The 22,216-nt window shown below is 41.1% G+C and overlaps 1 protein-coding gene across 3 annotated transcripts; it reads left to right on the forward strand.

Annotated features, from left to right (window-relative positions):
- The first annotated feature begins 942 nt into the window (after positions 1–942).
- On the forward strand, positions 943–21,929 carry LAPTM4A (lysosomal protein transmembrane 4 alpha). 3 transcript variants are annotated; one of them, XM_054546659.1, is made up of 8 exons: positions 943–1,068; positions 2,499–3,340; positions 13,541–13,661; positions 16,954–17,030; positions 17,130–17,252; positions 19,511–19,606; positions 20,157–20,255; positions 21,299–21,929. In XM_054546659.1, the coding sequence occupies exons 2-8, from the start codon at positions 3,230–3,232 to the stop codon at positions 21,371–21,373; spliced, it is 702 nt and encodes a 233-aa protein (XP_054402634.1). In that variant the 5' UTR covers positions 943–1,068; positions 2,499–3,229; the 3' UTR covers positions 21,374–21,929.
- Positions 21,930–22,216: the final 287 nt, after the last annotated feature.

Genomic DNA, 22,216 nt, shown 5'->3' on the forward strand with positions numbered 1-22,216 from the left:
CTAAGCTATTTTCTCCTAAAAATGTTAACTTTCCTTTCCCCGTCCCCAGAAGATGGGTTGTTTTGCCAATAGTACCTTACAATTTTCTCAAAAAAGGTGGTCTGTATATATTAGATAAAAATTATCTAGACAAAACTCCATAACCGTATTTCACCCCTCTAATCCAGTTATGTATGCTATTGTTGTGCCAAACTCCTACTAACCTCAATAGAGAAGGTACCAGGTTCAAGAGGCCAAGAAGAGACTGGAGAGCCAGTAAATGAGACATGGGTTTGTATTAGGAGCTTACAGTCCGGTGGTGACAGAGGGGAAACAGTCCAGTGCCAGCTGGCTGGACAGAAGGACCAGCTATGTATAGAAGTGGTCCAGTGGCAGTGGGGTGGACAACACATCTTCCTTCCTACTGTCCACTGGCAGCGGGCCTGGACAACATAATTGCACGGCCCAAGGGCAGGAAAACCGCAACTGCCTGTAAACATCATGCAGTTTATACAGCATTTTCACTGAACACCCTCCCACTAACGACCTCTACCTGGCAACCTGCATTTAACCCAAAACTCAGGGCCCTAATCCCCTGTATGGCCCATGTTCCAAAGGATGGGTCGGTGGGTGGGGGTGGGGGTTTAAGATGTTTATCATAGACACAGAAAAAATCTCCAAGTTGGCCACTCCCAGATTCCTGAGCGCAGAGCACACATTCAGGTGCATCTACCATACAGGGTCATTCTCAGGGTATGCTTACATTATTGCTATCAGATGGGTTTATGTTGCAGGTCTCTAATGATTTACACCTCCCTGGTTCCTTGCCTGGGGTAGTCCCACTACAGGGAGAGCAGCCCTTACGAGCTGATCTGATGCCATGTTAGGTACACCCGATTTTGAATTGATTTAGGCTTTTAGAGAAATCGGATAATTTCCCCTGATTTTTTTTTTTTTTTTTTTGAGACAGAGTTTTGCTCTTGTTGCCCAGGCTGGAGTGCAATGGCGAGATCTTGGCTCACCGCAACCTCCACCTCCTGGGTTCAAGCGATTCTCCTGCCTCAGCCTCCCAAGTAGGTGGGATTACAGGTATGTGCCACCACGCCCAAATAATTTTTTTGTATTTTTAGTAGAGACGGAGTTTCTCCATGTTGGTCAGTGTGGTTTTGAACTCCTGACCTCAGGTGATCCGCCTGCTTCAGCCTCCCAAACTGCTGGGATTACAGGCGTGAGCCACCGCGCCCGGCTCCCTTGATCTTATCTTTGTATTCCTTTTTATTGTATTGTATTTATTTCTGTCTGCCACATTTCATATCAAGACAGAGTAACAGTGCTGCACATTAGGATCACCTGGAGAGCTTTTAAAAATTTCAATGCCCAGGTCTCACCCATGCCAGTTAAATCAGAAGGTCTGGAATAGTAAGCAGGCATCAGTGGTTAGTAAAGATCCTCAGGTGATGCCAATGTGCAGCAAAGTTTGGAAACTATTGGCACAACAGGTTTTAATCTCAGTTGTGACACTGAACTTGCAATCTTGCATATGTAATTTAACTTGTCTGTAGAGTTAAATAACATAAAAGTACCTATCTCAGTGAGTTGTAGGAATGAAATGATTCAAAATAAAGTGATTGGATCTGCACCTAGAACAAAATAAAGGATATGTAATTGTGGGGCGGGGTTAAGATAATCTACTCCCTACATAAGTAGAAAAATGTCATAATTCATTCTGAGTTAAATAGCCAGCCACACCCCATCCTTTAGCGTGGGCGGGCTTAACTACTGCTTCCCAGATGGTTTGAAAGTAAGCTCCATGGACAACTCCTTCAGTGGTGAACAGATAGTCTCTGCTCTCCTAAAATTTGTATTTTATTGGGGAGATAATCAACAAATACATAGATAATTTCAGGCAGTGTTCAGAGAAGCCATGCCAAAGAAATAACCTTTACTCTGAATTCAGTGTGGTCTCTGGCTAAGAATATGCCCTGGCAGAAGGGAAGCCCTTTCTATTCTCCGAAAAGAAGTGTGTTTACCAAAGCATTAAATGATAAATACATTTTTTAACGGTAAAGTCACAGGTCTCACACAAATACAAAATGAACACGTGTAAAAAATTTACTCATTAACCAGGGGACCAGTTAGCTGTTAGAACCAGCTCTAAGCAGAATTTAAAGCATCCACCTATATTGTTGAATTAGGACTGGGGAATGAATTTACAAATCGATGCAAAATGGCTTTTCCCAAAGAGGGGTAAGATAACAATCTGAGGGGTCTTACAGAGTTGTGCAGAGCACCACAAAGAAAAGCAGACAGCCCCTCTAGCAACAGAGTGCCCGGGACGGTGTGCCAAACTATGACCGTTTTTTCATTGAAGACATTCAGTAATTTTTTGTCCATTTCAATGTGTTTCATAATTTCTCCCTACAAAAAAAAAAATCACTCATCTCTAAAAATCCAGCAGCGAAGTAGTTCTTCTACATTATCTTGCTTTCATTTATCTTTAATCCTTTTGCCTTTGGCAGGGTTGGATGGTCTTTCTTCGCCCCCACCAAGGACGCTTCGGAGGGAAAAGAGGGTGTAAATCCAATCCCTCCTCTCCTCCAGGCAGCCTCCCATTTCCGCCACAGGGGCGAGGATGGCTCAAGGCTGGGCTTGGCTCCGTCCCTTTCCCGCAGGCCCCGCCCCCAGTCCGCGCAATAATTGAGCTGCGCGCAAAGGTCACGTTATCAGCCTGTGACGCTTCCCATCCAGTACGTGGCACACATTGCTCAGAAAAGCCCCTTGTCCCCGCTTTCTGCCATCCGCGCTATCTCGTGTCTCCCTTTTCCCATTAAATGCCTCTTTTCTTGCGGGTCTCATCTCGGGGATAGTAAACGACGGGGCCATACCTATCCCCAACCATCCTAGGCCCAAGAACCAGCCCTTGCCGTCACGTAACAGGCGGAGACTCGCCGAGGCGAGTTGCACTTCTAATTGGGCGTGAGGTCTTGTCAATTCCCAAGTTCTTCCAATCAGAAGTCCGATTCATCCAGCCTTCCGCTCCCCATTGGCCTGTGTGGAGGAAGAGGGGTGGGTAAGCCGAAGTCGCTGCGCTCAGTGCGCAGGCGCTAAGAAGCTGGCAGGGGCCCGAGCCGGGGGCGGGCTTGAAGACGCGTCGTTGGGTTTTGGAGGCCGTGAAAGAGCCGTTTGGGTTTGCCTGCGGGTGGAGAACGTTTGTCAGGGGCCCGGCCAAGAAAGAGGCCCGCCTGTTACGATGGTGTCCATGAGTTTCAAGCGGAACCGCAGTGACCGGTTCTACAGCACCCGGTGCTGCGGCTGTTGCCATGTCCGCACCGGGACGATCATCCTGGGGACCTGGTACATGGTAAGGCGGGCGGGCGTGGCGCGCATGTCCGGGGGGTCTGGGGAGCGGGGCCTGGTGCGGAGGGGGTGGGACTGGAAACGGGGTGTTGGGTGGGGCGGGGACTTGGAGGGGCGCTGCTTTTTAGGGCGCGCCAACTCTGGATGAAGTCCAGGGACTTTGGGAAAGTAACCTTGTTCAGGAATCGGAGTCGGGGGAGCGGGGGGCGGTGGTAAGCATGGGGAGATTGTTCTTTGGCAAGAATTTGAGGAGAAAAGCGGGCTTGAGAGAGCAGAGGCTTTGCAGGCGAAGGGACGAGGGTGCTAGGATTTGGTGGGAATTCCTCTGTTTTGGTGCTTGTATTTCTGCGATCTGAAAGGCAGCACCTCCCTTCCTCCTATCCAGTGCTCCCTGGGATTTTTTCCTCTAATGAAATAATTACGAGCGGACCTTGATAAATGCAGTCTAGTTTCGACATTGGTCTTCCCGTTGGGAAAGCGAAAGATCCAGCGGTAACCCCGTTGTCCGCTTTTCTTGGACTTTGTTTTGTTTCAGTGCCTCTCTTGCATCTCCAGAATCGCTTGGGGGCGATAGCTTTTGCCTGAGTTGACGCCTGACCAGCTTTTGTCCTGGTGCAGCCTCCTCCCTGCGCAGTAGGTGCTTTTCGTAGCCGACGGGCTCTTTTTACAGAGACCTTTATTGAGAGCTCTCCGTCCTGGCCACCTACGTTGGTATCTCCTGGGTTCCAAGATCTGTGTGATTCTGTCCTAACCAGGTTGACACTGTTGTTGCCTGGTGATTCACTAGTAATAAGTTTGTGATTTTTTTTGTAATTCACCATTTATAGTATCCATGCACATTAAACCTAACTTGTCCATGACTTCCAAATATGGGATTCAGTTTAGGTAGTTTTAGGTTATTATGACTTTGCCGAAGCTGTGACAAACTTCCTACATGGTCGACTTGGCCACTTTAATGGCTTCGCGAATGTGGTTGTGTGGGTGACGTTGGTGATACTGTGGAGTTTTTGATACTTAACTGCAAAAGAGGAAGAGAGTTATCCCAGACACAATCTGTTTTCTCTGTACTTGATTCTTCTCCCCACTCATTGACTTGAAATCATTAGTAAGCATTTGGACAAACGCCAGATGAGAATCATCTTAAATGAGGCAGATACTGTTTCGTGGCCCACCCCCGGGGGACTGCCTGACTCCACATGACTCCTACCTGCCCTGTTGTTTTTTACCGTCTTGTTTCTGACGTACATTTAAAAAACAACACGAATGTGTAGGTTTGCTTGTGCTGAGTTTATTTTCATGTTTCCTGTACTTTTATATTCAGAAATACCGCCTTATTGATAGAACTATATCACATTTTCCCTCAGAGACTCTTTCGTTCTGTATTTTAACAGATTTGGAATACTAAACATATAGTTAATGACCATCAGCTGCATTATGTTGCTAACTTCCTTTTATAGCTTCTCCATTTTGCTGAGGGGCTGGGTCTCATTTCTTTTGTTTGTCCTTAGCTCTGTCTTCTGTTTCCCTAAATGAATAATTCAAACCTTGAGGATCCTCAAGCCTGTTAATTCCGTCTTCCTCACCCCCAGAAGATGACTTTCTTTCCTATTTAAACAAGAGAATCCATCGGCCTGGCTCTCTCCTGCAGTCTTAGTCTGTTTCTTCTCAGATTCTTCCCTCCACTCACAGAACAAAGGATTCCTAACTCCTCAAGAAGAGAATACCACCATTTCTGTTTCAACCATCCGAATGTAATTGGCTGTATTTCTTTTCAGTTTTTCTCAGGCAGATTTTTTGATGCTGTGGGTTCAGTTGGAAAATGAATAGAATAGCAGGATAAAGTGGGAACTACAAACAGGAAACTCAAAATGCAGAGAGAAAAACTTCAGTAGGGGCGTTTATTCTTACAAAGTAGGGAGTGAGGAGTTTACATCTGTTCCCTACTTTAAGCCCTTGTGAGAAGGGTTCACATATCTCTGAAGACCATGCTTTAGTTTCACAATTTTAAAAAGATGCCATAGCTGTTCTTACTTTGCATAGACTTCTCAGATTAGTGTAAAACATTTTATTGTAAACTGCTTAAATCATTTGGCCTGTCTTAAATTGATTAAGAGATTTACTGACCACCTGCAGTGTAAAAGGCTTTGGTGGACATACAAAAGGAATAAATCACAGGGGCCATGTGTCATTTGCCTTCTGTTTTCCTATTACCTGCCAAGTGCTAGACTCTCAAATGTTTCTTGTCTAACACAGCATGTGCCCTTAAGATATTTATGGTATCACAAAAAACTTGGAGCACAGATATGAAAAACATGGTACAGTGATGAGAAGGAGAAGATGATCAGTAATATCAGATTCTAATCAGAATAAGTACTGGAAAAAGGCCATTGGTTTTGTTTATTATAGTTTTGTTGATGACTTTCAAAAGTGTAGCTTGAATACCATAGCAGTGTAAAGACGGTCTCTACCAACTTGGGGAGACATGTAACACTTATGATACAAGAACACCTAAGCCAAAATGTAGTATAATACTTCGAAGCAAAGAGGGCTTGTCCAAGTAGTGCATTTTGTTCTCAGAAGCTGCTTTACTAAGACAGAGAAACAATATGGGAATGAGTGAGTATTAAATGTCACTTCCCTCCCTACCTACCTTGTCGAGGTACTCTCTTCCTTGATTCCTGGTGAGGCAATAATTCAGTCTGCATGGGAGAATATTTATGTTTCTTTTTACATTACCTGGGACAGGCTTCTGAGATGATGATTCCCCCTGTGTCATTTGGAACTTGGGGGAGCCCCTCTCCCTCGCTATCAGTGACTGTATCTGATACAGTCTCATTGCTTTCTAGCCACAGCTTCTACTGGTCTAGTGTTAAAGTATTGTAACACTATATACTAAAATATTCATTATATGGTACAAAATAGTGCTGTGGGACATAGAGAAAGCCAGAACCAGTTATTGTATGCACCGGAGGTACCAGCCCTGAAGTGTGAGCCTTTGGTATTTTAGATAGAAAAGAAGCATACCTGGTTAAGTAACAGGAAATTTCAGAATGAGCTCATGTTTAAATTCTGGCATTCCTGAAATGGTTTTCTCTATCATTTATTGAAGAATTTGAAGCCAGTTGATTTTAAACAAGTTTCTTATGAGGTATAAACTCAAATGTTTATTGAATAATTGAAGATGGACTTAAAAGTGTGCTGTAGTAGATATACTTTGTGGTTAATGGTGTGCACTACAAGACTACATTTTGAGCATTTGTAATAATTTTATCTCTTAGACTTAATGTATGGCTAATTTTTCATGAGTGTCTCAACCATAAACAGTTTGAAGTTCTGTATCTGGGAGAGAAGTAAAAACAGTTTTCCTTAAGCTCTATTCCTTTCCAGCCCTCACCTCTGACTTCAGGTAAGCATAGCTTGTTTATATTTGTTAGTTTCCTTCCTTAAACTAAGGAAGTTTTGTGCCTCTGCCTTTGCATATGCTATTCCTTCTCCCTGAAATGTTGCTATCCTCCCAAGTCACTTTCTAAAAATTTTATTAAGGACATTTTCATACATACAAAAGTAGTGAAATAGTACGAAAACCTCCCATTTATTCATCACCCAGCTTCAACCATTAACAACATTTTGCCAAGTCCAGATAATTTAATGGTTAGCTCACATGTTTTCATGGTAAAACTTTCCTTTTTTTTTTTTTCTTTTTTGAGACAGAGTCTTGCTCTGTCACCAGGCTGGAGTACAGTGGTGCGATCTCGGCTCACTGCAATCTCCGCCTCCCAGGTTCAAGCGATTCCCCTGCCCCAGCCTCCCAAATAGCTGGGACTACAGGCACCCGCCACCATGCCCGGCTAATTTTTTGTATTTTAGTAGAGACGGGGTTTCACCATGTTGGCCAGGATTGTCTCGATTTCCTGACCTCGTGATCCGCCTGCCTCGGCCTCTCAAAGTGCTGGGATTACAGGCGTGAGCTACCGTGCCCAGCCAAGCTTTCTTTACTTCCTAGCCAGCGGGATCTGTTTTTCTCCCGGTGCACCTGCAAAAGTTTCTGGATCCTTCTTGTATGTACTTATTAAATAGTACTCAGTACACATTGGTAGGATTGTCCTTTTCTCTTATTTTTCTCTCTACAGCAAGATGTTCTTCTGGAGGGAAGAGGGTGATGTCTTTATAAGGGCAGTGGCTCACGCCTGTAATCCCAGCATTTTGGGAGGCCAAGGCAGGTGGATTGCCCAGGAGTTCAAGACCAGCCTAAGCAACATGACAAAACCCCCTCTCTACCATAAAAAATATATATCTATATAATATATAAATATAATATATATCTATATAATATATAAATATTATATATATCTATATAATATATAAATATATATATCTATATAATATATAAATATATATATCTATATAATATATAAATATAATATATATATAATTTATATATAATATATATAAATTATATTTATAAATTATATATAAATATTTATATAAAATTTTGTATATTTTTATATATTTATATAAATATATAATATATAAATATATATAAAATATATAAAAATATATATACACACACACATACATACATATATATATTAGCAGGGCATGGTGTGGTGGTGCATGCCTGTAGTCCCAGTTACAGGGGAGGCTGAAGTGGGAGGATCACTTGAGCCGGGGAGGCAGAGGTTGCAGTGAGCCTAGATCGCACTAACTGCTCTCCATCCTGGGTGACAGAATGAGACCCTGTCTCAAAATAAAATGTGTGTGGTGGCTAACTTATTAATTAAAACATTTGAGGTGTTCATTACACATTTGTTGAATGAATGTCTCCAGAAAATATTGTGACTACTCAGTTGTATCTGCATGTAACAGTAAACAACAACAAAAAACTTTTTTTTTTTTTTTAATTATACTTTAAGTTCTAGGGTACATGTGCACAACGTGCAGGTTTGTTGCATAGGTATACATGTGCCATGTTGGTTTGCGGCACCTGTCAACTCATCATTTACATTAGTTATTTCTCCTAATGCTATCCCTCCCCCAGCCCCCCACCCCCCGACAGGCCCTGGTGTGGGTGTGTGATGTTCCCCACCCTGTGTCCAAGTGTTCTCATTGTTCAGTTCCCACCTATGAGTGAGAACATGCGGTGTTTGGTTTTCTGTCCTTGTAATAGTTTGCTGAGAATGATGGTTTCCAACTTTATCCATGTCTGTGCAAAGGACATGAACTAATCCTTTTTTATGGCTAAAAAAGTTTTAAAGATAGTCAATTTTGGTCTTTATCAGATAACAAGCTTTGCTTAGTTCTGTAGATTGACCCTCCTGTGGGTGCTTTTTCTGCATGGGAAGCCCTTATCTGGATGCCTCCTTAAACCAGACACACTGTTTTAATTATTATCTCAGTAGATACTGGCTCTAGGCAAATTACTGTGGGAAAACTGAAAAATGATTTTTTTTTAAAGTCTCCAGAGAATCTTCTGGAATAGGTATGTCAGTGAAAGAAGAAAACAAAGAATTCCTCTCTTCAGACCCTGTGCTTCCATGAATCTGATACAGTTATTTTGTAACAAGTCAAATCTAACAGATTTCTTGTTGTACACACTTACATAAGATGTAGAAGCTTTCAAACACAATGCACACCACCTGGTCTGACTGATTAAATTTACAGTACTGTTAACACATTGAGTGGTGAATCCGCAGCCCATGCTGCTAAAATATTGCTGCATTCTATACCTCTCCATATTGCCAAGTTTAGAAGTTAATAATTTAATTTTTTTTTTTTTTTTTTTTTAAAGAGATGGGGTCTTGCTGTGTTGCCTGTGCTGGTGCGCAATGGCACGATTATGGCACACTGCAGCCTTGAACTGGACTCAAATGATCCTCCCACCTCAGGCAGCTGACCAGCTGGGACTACAGGCACACACCGCTGTCCCCAGCTTAATCATTCTTTTTAAATTACATTTTTATCAACTTTCTTTCCTGAATACAGTGAAAGGAAAAAATGAATCAGGAATAAATATTTGTAATAGTTAGTACATAGTTGGATATTTTCAGAGGAATTTTATATTGTAAGACTACAGTTAATTTTATGTATTTTTTGAAAAGCTAAACAGGTAATTTAGAAATATCAACTTTAATCAGAGGTAAGTTGCCAGGGCTTACATATGAGCACAAGGTAGGCGTTCATTGGTGAATATCTTTAAGATCAAAGGATGCCAGGAGCGGTGGCTCGTGCCTGTCATCCTAGCACTTTAGGAAGCCAATGCAGTAGGATCACATGAGGCCAGGAGTTTGAGACCAGAATGGACAACATAGTGAGACTCCGTCTCTAGAAAAAAAATTTTTTTAAGTCACAAGGATGGGTTTTCCAGTGTAATACTTTAAGATGTAAGTTGGGGTTCTAATGAAATGATGTGATCTAATGGAATGTAATTAACTCAAAGAAGATTTAGAAAAAGCTTTTAATGAAGTAGCATTGAAATTTATTTCACCATTTCGTGGTCCTTTTGATTAGCCCTATGATTTATTTTGTTTAATATTTAGTGGTATGACCCACAGTGAGATGAAACTTGAAGTGTCTCTAATACTAAAAGAAGATAATAGTGGATGAGCGTGTGACTTATCCATGGAAGAGAAGAAAAGCGAAGAGTTCTTTTGTTTTGTTTTTTAAGAGACAGACTTAGTATTGTTGCCCAGGTTGGTCTCCAGAGCTCAGGAGATCCTTCCCACCTCAGCCTCCCAAGTAGCTGGGACTATAGGTGTGAGATTTTTAGAAATCCTTCATGTGATAAAAATATTTAAGAACGGAAAATAGAACTCCTAAATATTTTTGGCATGTCATTCCCTTCATTTAGTAATTGGGTTTGCATGCTTTTCTTGACAAAGGAATTTCTGTACCGCAGAGAGCTTTTTCACTGTGACTATACTGTGTTTAGCAAAGAGTTTGCCTAATTGATTTCAAACTGATTTCCATACACAGAACATATAACATTTTAGTAGATATATCTGATTGTTCAGTAATTAATTCACGTAGTTGTATTAGCTCATACTCATACACCACACACGCTAGCCAAAACCCATTGCAGCAAATGTGGGCAACAAAAAAAATCAGCCTTCAACTGAGGAGAGCCACCTTGCAAAAATGATTGTTCCTGGTAAGTCCTCTCAAGAATTGAAAGATACCATGCCTTGCCTCTAAACAATGCAAGGAAAGAGGCATGCTGCTGAACAGAGAGAGTAAAGTCTAAACATTTTATAGCCTTAGATAATGGTTTCTTTGGGAAAGACCTTAAAATAGGAGTTACTGGGGAATATTTATTAATAATCACGTAGTGCTGAGAAGGAGGATGTCTTAAAAACCAGACTTGTGTCCTGATTCTCCCATCTGTCAGCTCAGCAAGCTTAACACAAGTTATATAGCTTTACTGAATCTTAGTTTCCCCATCTACACATAGGCTTTGGTAATATTTACTTCACGGGTTGTTGTGAGGAGTAAGTGAAGTAATATACGTAAATACACGTCATAAAGCATATCCTCAATAAATGTTGGTTGATTCCAAATTTCATATTGTGGCATTGTTTAGATCACCTACCCTAAAATAAAACTTGATCTGCTTATCTAGCGGATGTTAGTGAAATGACTTCAGCTGATAAAAGGAAAATGCATTTCCTGTGTGTTTATCATTCAAGGTGAAACAGGAGAGAAGTATATAATAGTTTGTTTAAAATACTGTTGATAGCTGGCCGACACAGTGGCTCACACCTGTAATCCCAGCACTTTGGGAGGCCAAGGCTGGTGGATCACTAGAGGTCAGGAGTTTGAGACTAGCCTGGCCAACATGGCGAAACCCCACCTCTACTAAAAATACAAAAATTAGCCAGGCTTGATGGTGCACACCTGTAGTCCCAGCTACTCAGGAGGCTGAGGTGTGAGAATTGCCTGAACCCCAGAGGTGGAAGCTGCAGTGAGCTGAGATCGTGCCACTGCACTCCAGCCTGGGTGACAGAGCGAGGCTTGGTCTCAAAAAAAAAAAAAAAGTCCCAGCTACTTGGGAGGCTGAGGTGTGAGAATTGCTTGAACCCAAGACGTGGAAGCTGCAGTGAGCCGAGATTGCGCCGCTGCACTCCAGCCTGGGCGAAAGTCCCAGCTCCCCGGGGGGCTGAGGCAGGAGAATTGCTTGAACCCAGGAGGTGGAGGCTGCAGTGAGCAGAGATTGCGCTACTGCATTCCAGCCTGGGCGACAGAGCGAGACTCCATCTCAAAAACTAAATAAATAAAAATAAAATACTACTGATAGGAACTTAACCCTTGAAAATTCCAGATGTTCACATTTTCACAAAGGGAAGGAGGGCAAATTCTCTGAACTTTACTATGCTAGGTAAGGAAGCCTAACTCCAATCCTACGTGAGATTTCTGTCTTGAGTCATTAACAATACTCTTTCTGAGTACTTAAATGCAGTGAAGCCTCCTGGGATACTGCAGGGAGTGGCCAACAACTATAGGCACAACTCATTTCCTTTTAAAATGGATTTACAACCCTGGGAGACTAGGAAAATTCACCAGATATTATAATGGGATTTCAGCAGGATGTTCCTCTGAATAGCTAAACAATTTTATTCAGAAGTTGCTGGTTAATGGGAAGGGGCAGCCTCTTGCAGCTTTGTCCTCAGCTCTGTTCTCTTTTGTTAGTAACTTAGATGGAAATACTGATTACATGCTGATCCTAAATTCAGGAAGTTGGGACAGGTAGTAAATCTGTAGTGTGTCAGAATCCACATCCAGAAAATCTTCATAGGCAAGAATGTAATAAGGTGAAACTCAATTACAGGCATATTAAGGCCTATGCTTGGGCCTCTGAATCCAACTGTATAGGTACAGGTGGTAGCTTAGCACAATCAAGTGTGAAAAAGAACATGGTGTTTTAGGGAGTTACTCTCATGTGATATTCAGAAAATTTATAAAGCCAATGCAGGCCGGGTGCGGTGGCTCATGCCTGTAATCCCAGCATGTTGGGAGGCTAAAGCAGGAGGATCACTTGAGGCCAAGAGTTCAAGACCAGCCTAGGCAATATGGTGAGATCTTCTTTCTAACAAAAACAAAAAACCTCAGTACAACTTCAGGTTGCATTAATTGAAATTCGTTAGCCAGAATATGAGAACTGAGATCCCATTGTGTTCTGACCAGGGTGACTTTACCTCATTTTAATATATGTCCATCAAACTGGAGCATGTGTAAAGAGGAAAACAAAAGGGAAATAGGTAGCTAGGAAACATGCTAGTCAGAGGAATGGCTTAAAGATCTGCATGTCTGTTCTAGAGAACACAGTATTTGGAGGTTGTTTTCAGGTATTGGAGCACTTATTTAGAAGGGAGAGCACATTATCTCAAAAGGCAGATTTAAGGCCGGGCGTGGTGGCTCACGCCTGTAATACCAACACTTTGGGAGGCTAGGGCTGGGTGTATCACTTGAGGTCAGGAATTAGAGACCAGCCTGGCCAACATAGTGAAACCCCGTCTCTACTAAAAATACAAAAATCACCCGCGTATGGTGGTGGGCACCTGTAAACCCAGCTACCAGCTGGCTGAGGTGGGAGGATCACATGAGCCTAGGAAGGGGAGGCTTCAGTGAGCTGAGATTGCACCACTGCACTCCAGCCTGGGCAACAGAGTGAGACTCTATATCACACACGCACACACACACAAAAGTAAGACTAGTAGATGAGTTAAGTGACTTTCATTATCTTGGTAAGTCTCTTAAGCATTTGAGTCTAGCTCAAGAGGAAATAGTGAGTTCTCTGTCGCCGGATGAGAGATGCTGTGGAGGGGTTTCGGGCATCTGATGAATAAATGTAACAGATGAATAGTCACTTCTTCAAACCCAGAAATTCTGAGATTGGTATATGAATAAATAGGTAGCTTCGAACATGAACCATTTGTAATGATTCTTTAGTTTTAATTTTATTCTGGTGTATTGGTTAAGCATCTTATCTCTGAAATGGTTAATATTACTTATACTTTATAAAATATTTATTTTTAAATTAGTCTCATAGTGGTAATTGCATATTGTTTTATCTCACAGGTAGTCTCCCACTATTTTATATCTTTGTTACTTCAATTAAGACAATCTTAAATATGAGAGGATATCTAGAGATTGTGCTAAGATTGCATCGTGATGGTAATTAATGTAACTGATAGAATGTTATCTTTTCCAGGTAGTAAACCTATTGATGGCAATTTTGCTGACTGTGGAAGTGACTCATCCAAACTCCATGCCAGCTGTTAACATTCAGTATGAAGTCATCGGTAATTACTATTCGTCTGAGAGAATGGCTGGTATGTGTTTAATAGAAAAACAAAAAAACTCCCCTGCTAATTTTTATATACAGTCCTGTGTTGTTTAATGATGGGGACACATTCTGAGAAATGTGACTGGGTGATATTGTGTGAACATCATAGGGTGTACTTACACAAACCTAGATAGCGTAGCCTACTATACACCTAGGCTGTGTGGTAGAGACTCCTAGGCTAAAACCTGTACAGCAGGTTACTGTACCGAATACTGTAGGCAGTTGTCATACAGTGGCAAATAGGTGTGTATCTAAAGATAGAAAAACATAGTAATACTGTAAATACACTATTACAGTGTTATGGAACCATCATGATATATGCAGTCCATTGTTGACCAAAATGTTGTTGGCACATGTCTCTCTCTCTCCACACACACTAGTTATTTAGAGGATTGATTAGATTATGCTTAAGTTACATTCCAGAAAGTTAAAATGGTTACATAATAAGGGTAACAAGTTAAATTATATTTAAGTCATTCTTGCTGAGGCAGGAAAGTATTTTGATGGGTTTTTCAGAGATATTCAGTGAGGATTACAATAGAGCATTTCTAGCCAGAAAATGTAATGGACTATTAGGTTTTTGAGAAATGTGTAAAATGTACCTTGAAATTAAAATAAGCATGCAGGCTTCATAAGACTTTTTTTTTTAAATGTAGCTACTAATAGAAAGGAGAAGAAAGTTGCTATGGTTACAATATATGTGTCCCTCCAAAATTCACATGCTGAAGCTTAACCTCCAAGGTGATGATATTAAGAGGTAGGACCCTTGGGTGGTGATTAGGCCATGAGGGCTCTACCCTCATGAATGGGATAAATTCCTTTTTTTTGAGACAGTTTTGCACTTATTGCCCAGGCTGGAGTGCAATGGTGCGATCTCAGTTCACTGCAACCTCTGCCTCCCGGGTTCAAGCGATTCTCCTGCCTCAGCCTCCTGAGTAGCTGGGATTACAGGCGCACACCACCACACCTGGCTAATTTTTTGTATTTTTAGTAGTATCTCCATGTTGGTCAGGTTGGTCTCGAACTCCCGACCTCAGGTGATCCACCCACCTCAGCCTCCCAAAGTGCTGGGATTATAGGCGTGAGCGACAGCGCCCGGCCAGCGCCCTTCATTTTTAAAATCACATTTATATTATTTGTTTGTTTAAAAAAAGTTTTTTAGAGAAAAGGTCTTACTTTGTTGTCCCAACTGGAGTGCAGTGGTACAGTAATAGCTCACTGTAACCCAGAATTCCTGAGCTCAAGTGATCCTCACACCTCAGCTGCCTGAGTAGCTAAATTTTTGTGGAGATCGTGTCTCCCTGTCTTTACCAGGCTGGTCTTGAGCTCCCAGCTTCAAGTGACCCTCCCACCTCAGCCTCCCAAAGTGCTGAGATTACAGGCATGAGCCACTGTGCCCAGCCCATAGCAGACTCTTGAAAGCCGATTATTTTGCTTTCAAATTTGATAATACCTGTTTAATTTCATATTTTGTTTTCCATAATTTCATAATTTCATATTTTGTTTTTACCTGAATTCTTCTAAGTGGAAGTTTGCATGTTGTAGCAGGGAAGTCCTTTAAATTCTTAACATTTATCAATCCTGTATCCTCTAAGAAAAAAGTAAAGAGGACTATTCCTAGTTTAGTGCCAAATATTGATGATGTTTTACTGCCCAGTGATAAGATTATATATACATGCTGCGCATGGTGGCTTATGCCTGTAATCCCGTCACTTTGGGAGGCCGAGGCAGGTGAATCACTTGAGGTCAGGAGTTTGAGACTAGCCTGGCTAACATGGTGAAATCCTGTCTCTTTTAAAAATACAAAAATTAGCTGGGTGTGGTGGTGCAGGCCTGCAATCCTAGCTACTCTGGAGGCTGAGCCAAAAGAATCTCATGAACCTGGGAGGCAGAGGTTGCGGTGAGCTGATATTGTGCCACTGCATTCCAGCCTGGGTGACAGAGTGAGATTGTCTCAAAGAAAAAAAAAAAGGTTATATATACATTTACCCAATAGGGAATATTCAGCAGTTGTTCTAGTCATTCATCATTATTAGTGCCCTCAGTATTTTTTTTCTTTTTTCATTTTTAAAACATCTTTTGTGCATACGGGGTCTTGCTATATTGCCCAGGCTGGTCTTGAACTCCTGGCCTCAAGTGATTTTCCCACCTTAGTCTCTCAGACTACTGAGATTACAGGTGTGGGTTGCCGTGCCCATCCCCCCCAGTTTCTTATTCTCTGCCCAGACAGATCACCTGATGTTGGGAGTTTAGACCAGCCTGGCCAACTTGGTGAAACCTCATCTCTACTAGAAATACAGAAATTAGCTGGATGTGGTGGTGCTTGCCTATAATTCCAGCTACTTGGGAGGCTGAGGCAAGAGAATCGCATGAACCTGGGAGGTAGAGGTTGCAGTGAGCCGAGATCACGCCACTGCACTCTAGCCTGGGCGACAGAGCAAGACTCTTTCTCAGAAAAAAAAAAAAAGAAAAAACTGTCCAGAGTCACAGAATCAACTACAGATTTGTGCTAAGAAACTCAGTAAGTCAGGCACGGTTTAGAATTGCTTGAGATTACTTGGCTGTACTGTGAAAAAATTAGTGAACACGGATTAATGGAGAGTTGGAACAACCTGAGGAAGAGTTGAGGAACAAAGAAGAAAGTAGTGTGTATTAACATAGGCACCAGGGTGCAGGAAGCAATGAATTTTAGTGTTTGGGAGGTTGGGTGGGGAAGCGAGGTTAATGGCGAAATTTGAATTCAGGTTATATTTATCTAGAGCAAGAGGTAATGTATGTAGCATTCTGAGTTTAATACATCTGTCTTTTAAGCAATTGCCAGCCATTCCTTCCAGCTAAGACTCATAAGACCCATCTTGTGTCATTTCTTCATATTTTTTCCTGATGCTTCAGGCAAAGCAAATTGTTTCTGCCTCTGTTGTAGCACTTGACACATTGGATTATAATGATCTGTTTGCACATCTTCAGATTCCTGGGCTCATAAGGGCACAGGGACCTGTTTCTCTAGCAGAGAATGTGGTTCATGTGCCATCCTAAACCCATGTCAGTGAGTTGTTGTAGCGATTTAACAAATAAGTGCTTTGTGTGAATGTCTCAAGGTTCATTACTTCATGCTGAGACTTTGATTTTTTTTTTTTTTTAACCCTCTTGGCCTTAGATCTTTTTATAGCCAATTTTGAAAATATTTAAATTTAATATTTTAAAGCTAGCTTTAAGTGAAGTTTTGTTCTTTTTGTTGTGTAAGTAGCTTAATTAGATTTTTGTTTTTGTTTTCTTAGATAATGCCTGTGTTCTTTTTGCCGTCTCTGTTCTTATGTTTATAATCAGTTCAATGCTGGTTTATGGAGCAATTTCTGTAAGTATACTGTATTTTCAGCTTTTAGAGTTTGACCTTAGGGCAGCTTAGTAATTTCCTATATGTGATACAATGTTATGGTTGTTATTTTTTCTCCAGTATCAAGTGGGTTGGCTGATTCCATTCTTCTGTTACCGGCTTTTTGACTTCGTCCTCAGTTGCCTGGTTGCTATTAGTTCTCTCACCTATTTGCCAAGAATCAAAGAATATCTGGATCAATTAGTAAGTGTGTATGCTCATTAAACTTATTTTTTTTCATTTTGAGTAAAATGTTTACATTTAAATTCTGAATCAGCCTTAGGTATTATTTTTAACTACTCCACTTGCTTTTGAAAGTGTCTTAAAATAAGTATTTCTGCTCTCTTAGCTACTATGACAAAACTGGCAAGATGAAAATAGAGTAATTTCTTACCATACATTTGGATAATTCAGTATTAAGAGTTCCTAGAAATGGATATTATGGAACTAGTAGTTCAGCTTTTGTTTTTGAGCATCCAAAGGTACAGTAATTTGACTGTGTATGGCACTCTTTAAGTGACTAGCTTTTTGTCTTTACAGACATCTGTAGCAAGTATTCCAGTGCCTACTATGTTTTTAGCCCTTTGTTAGGCGCTGTTGATGAATGGTGTGGATATAAAGATAACTGCCTCATCTTTAGTGAGCAAACTGTAATATTTGGGGAGTCAAGATACATGAAGATGTTACCTGTGATAACAAGCGGGAGCTGTCACAGCAGCAGCAAATAAGGAACTTCGATTAATGTCATGTGGAGAGGGGCAGAGAAAACTCTGGGCTGAGTGGCCAAGGAGGGCTTCATGGAGGTGGTCAGAAGGAGATATGGGATCTAGGTAGATAAAAATTGGCAGGAGTATCCTCAGTTCATTTCTAAAGTGCTGTCTTTCAGAACTTTTCTTCCCACTACCAGATTTCCTGCCTAGCCCATTTTCTGCACCACCAAATTCATCATTCATTTATTCAGAAAACGTTTGCTGGTTGCTCTTCCGTGCAAGGCACTCTGCTAGGTCATAGAGATGCATCAGTGGAGCTTACTTCCTGGTGAAGGAATCAGGAAGTTGGCAGTTACTGATACACCATTGTAGGTTACTATGGGAGTGGATATCACATGGGTACTAAACCTGGGCTGGGAAGTGAGATTTGAATTGTACTCAGGAGTTTGAACAGGAATTAAGATAGAGAAAGTATAGAAGACAATGTTCCAGATAAAAGAGAGACCTTGAGGCAAGAAGCAGCATAGTGAGGGCACTAGAAGCTGGCCATGGTGGCTGGCACACAGAGGGAGGGTGGGGAAGGCTGGAGAGAGGTGGCCAGGGGCAGGGCCTGTTGGCCTGGTCAGCCACGGTCAGCGACTTCTTCTGTGTGGCTCTCTGCTCATGTCATCTCCAGGGGAGAAATTTCAAGTGGCGCCTCCCTGCCTTCTGAATAAAACCCTTAGCACAGCATTCCCTCATGAGCTCTACCTTCTGTGTTTTTCTTTTTGTTTATAGATGAAGATAAAAAAAAAACAGCTTTTTTCCCAAGGAGACAACCTGGCTGGGGTTTGGGGAGTAGTGGGTTCTTAAAATTTTTTTTTCTATTTTTTTTAGTCCTTTGGGATTTCTCTTTATGTTGCTTTTTAAATGAAAATGTAATTAGGCCTTCGTGTTGACATTTCTATTAAAAACAAGCATAATTTTAAAAAATTAAATTAGCTTTATAGAAAAGAACATAAAAATTTATTATTCCTTTTACAGACCCTGGTGTTTTCTGTCCTCTGTTTTGTTCACTTAGTGCCTCAGACTGGAAGGTATTTCCTCTGTTGGTTAGCTTTTAAATCTGAAATTCTTCTTTTATAACACCTTTCTCCCTGAACTTAGCTCATTGCCTTATACACAGTCAGGGCTAAATAAGTATTTAAATGAATATAGCTGATGCTTTTCAGTAGAACAGAGTATGTCTGCAGTAAAACTTATGTCTTGCCTGGCATTGTAACCAGTGGGTGTATTTTTGCCCCTGTCCAATGAGAGTTGAGACAAACGATTGACATTTAGAAAAATAATTTTCCCCTTGTAGCATTAAAATGGCCCAGTTTATCTGTAGAACTTATATAGACCTGAGCATCTCCTGAGTTAATGATGCAAGTGACACAGGGACAGATCTCCATTGCCATATAGGCGATAGTGTTTTTCCAAAGGCCAGAAAGATGGAAAATAGTGAAAAGTAAACAGAAAGCGAGCTAAATTTAGACTTTTCGGAGCATTGTGGGTTATCAAACAAATGTACTCTAAGTGATTGTTAGCATGCATTAATGGTGATAAGGCTTAAAATTTAAAAGCACTTTGAATTAAATTCTGCTTGTACATTTTTATTAAAATATCACTTTTGACTTTGGTGCCTTTGTATTCTTCAGATGCTCTTCAGGTTATCAGCAAGTGCTAGTGCGATGGCTGACTTGTAAATGTGTGTGTGTTTTTTTTGAATAGCCTGATTTTCCCTACAAAGATGACCTCCTGGCCTTGGACTCCAGCTGCCTCCTGTTCATTGTTCTTGTGTTCTTTGCCTTATTCATCATTTTTAAGGTACGTTGCTGACTAAATCTTTAGGGGTGACTGAGATTGACACTGTGAATCTAAACCTTTTTGCTGCCTTTCACCTTACAAGTCACAGGAGATTGAGGATTTGTGGGGACAGTGTTTATTCTGGCACACGAGCAGAGATAGCTTCTAGGGAATGGTTTCTGTTGTGTTTCCAAGGAATGGTTGTAACTGTCAGGATCCTTCTCTAAGTGAAAGGACCTACTTTTTATGTTTTTGAAAAGGGGTTCATGATTTGTGTTGAAAATCTGTTAAAATTCCCAAGGTTCAGAAACCCAGAATTTCTTCTGCAGCACAGTGGGTTGACCTGAATTGAAACTCCATCTCTGGTTTCTCTCTGAAATGTTGGCGATGAACTCCTGACACTTAAATGAGAGCAAGTAAGGGAAGGGCCTGGCCTGTGCTGGGTCCACACAGAGGTCAGCTCCCTTCTACACAGAGGATGTGTGGGGAAAGCATTCTAAGTCACCGGCATTTTAGAGCAGGTAGTCTGTTGAGTTTCTAGCAGATGTCAACTTTGTTTTTATTCTTCCAGGCTTATCTAATTAACTGTGTTTGGAACTGCTATAAATACATCAACAACCGAAACGTGCCGGAGATTGCTGTGTACCCTGCCTTTGAAGCACCTCCTCAGGTTTGCTACTGTTGGATAGAGTAAAAGGTCACCAGTTACTATTGACTGTTCCAAGAGAAGAACCTGGAGCTTGACTTTCTCTTTCATGCTGTAACGTATGGTTTGGGCATGAACCCTGGGTACTTTTATGAACAGGTTAAAATCCACAGGATTCAACATTTTCCACTTGGAATCCTGAGTACATGGGTCGCTTGTCTCATCCAGTTTGGCTGTTAGGTTTACTCGTTAGAGGTCCTCATTAGTGTCATGTTTGTAGGGGAGACAAGACAGGAAACAGCTGTGTTAGGTCATGTAGCCTGGGGCTTCTAAGGATGGGGAGTTCCATTGACTGAAACTTGTGTTGTTTTCAGAAAACATCCATATGATCCAAAGGGGGAGCTCACCTGTCTGGGGAGATGAATACAGTGGTTTCATGGGTCTTTTGGGGAAGCCTACCTTTCACAGCCCTCTAATTGCTGCTGTACTACCTTCCCAGGTTTTCAGCATATATAATATATGTGTGTGGCCCATGTAGGGCCAGGCTTTCAGACTTGGAGTCACTTAGATTGGAATGCCACTCCTCCACTGCGTAGGTGTGCCTGTTACCCTCGAAGACATGATATAAGTTCATGATCTTCTGACTACAAACTGATTCTGATGAAAGTCAGGATCCAGGAGCTAGCATCTTATTGGGTGTTTCCTATTGCATGGTTTAACCCAACTCCTCAACACCTGAAGTGTAATTGGCACTGGCACTTTACCAGTCACGCTGGAACGAGGGCAGAGCAGTGGCACCCACTGCCTGCCTGTCTAGGAATCCTTGTCCCAGAAGCAGAACTGTCTCTCCCCACCTCCCTCTCTCCACCCTCCCCTTCGCTAGCAATCTTGGTAAAATTCCAGGTTATTCAGGCATCTACTTGGGAACATTTTAGCTAACAGTTTATTCAGCTCTTCTTTATGGTTTTGTATAACCCTATTTAGGGCATAAAGTCTGAAAGCTGAATTATCTCACAAAGGATTTTAAAGGAGAATTAAATCTGATACAGTTTTTTTTTTCTCTTTAGTACGTTTTGCCAACCTATGAAATGGCCGTGAAAATGCCTGAAAAAGAACCACCACCTCCTTACTTACCTGCCTGAAGAAATTCTGCCTTTGACAATAAATCCTATACCAGCTTTTTGTCTTGTTTATTTTACAGAATGCTGCAATTCAGGGCTCTTCAAACTTGTTTGATATAAAATATGTTGTCTTTTGTTTAAGCATTTATTTTCAAACACTAAGGAGCTTTTTGACATCTGTTAAATGTCTTTTTGTTTTTTTGTTAAGTCTTTTACATTTTAATAGTTTTTGAAGACAATCTAGGTTAAGCAAGAGCAAAGTGCCATTGTTTGCCTTTAATTGGGGGGTGGGAAGGGAAAGAGGGTACTTGCCACATAGTTTCCTTTTTAACTGCACTTTCTTTATATAATAGTTTGCATTTTGTTACTTGCTACCCTGAGTACTTTCAGGAAGACTGACTTAAATATTCAGGGTGAATAAGTAGTTGGGTATAAGATCTGAATTTTTCATCTGCGGAGACAAGAAAAATATTTGACATTTTGACTTGACTGTGGAAGATGATGGTTGCATGTTTCTAATTTGTATATGTTTCCATCTTTGTGATAAGATGATTTAATAAATCTCTTTAAATACTTAGGGTTGTCTTTTTTTTAATCTGTTACTTTTTTTTAAGATAAACCCTGACATTTTCCATTACAGTGTATTCAGAGTGCCAGTGGTTTTTTTTTTTAACTTTGAGAATACAGTTGGCCCTTCGTATCTGTGGGTTCTGTATCCATGGAGTTAATTGACTGTGGATTGAAAATATTTGGGGGGAAAAATGGATAGTTGGATCTATACTGAACATGTACAGACTTTTTATTCTTGTCATTGTTCTCTAAAAAATACACTATAACAATTTATGTAGCATTCACATTATATTA

Source organism: Pongo abelii, chromosome 12 (assembly GCF_028885655.2).
Source record: "Pongo abelii isolate AG06213 chromosome 12, NHGRI_mPonAbe1-v2.0_pri, whole genome shotgun sequence".
Lineage (NCBI taxonomy): Eukaryota > Metazoa > Chordata > Mammalia > Primates > Hominidae > Pongo > Pongo abelii.

What these genes read in the sequence shown, in the direction of transcription:
- LAPTM4A (XM_054546659.1), top strand. Translation starts at nt 3,230, where the DNA reads ATGGTGTCCATGAGTTTCAAGCGGAACCGCAGTGACCGGTTCTACAGC. An exon ending in TTCGTCTGAGAGAATGGCTG is followed by an intron (nt 13,662 to 16,953) that starts GTATGTGTTTAA and finishes TTGTTTTCTTAG; the next exon opens with ATAATGCCTGTGTTCTTTTT. An exon ending in TGGTTTATGGAGCAATTTCT is followed by an intron (nt 17,031 to 17,129) that starts GTAAGTATACTG and finishes TTTTTTCTCCAG; the next exon opens with TATCAAGTGGGTTGGCTGAT.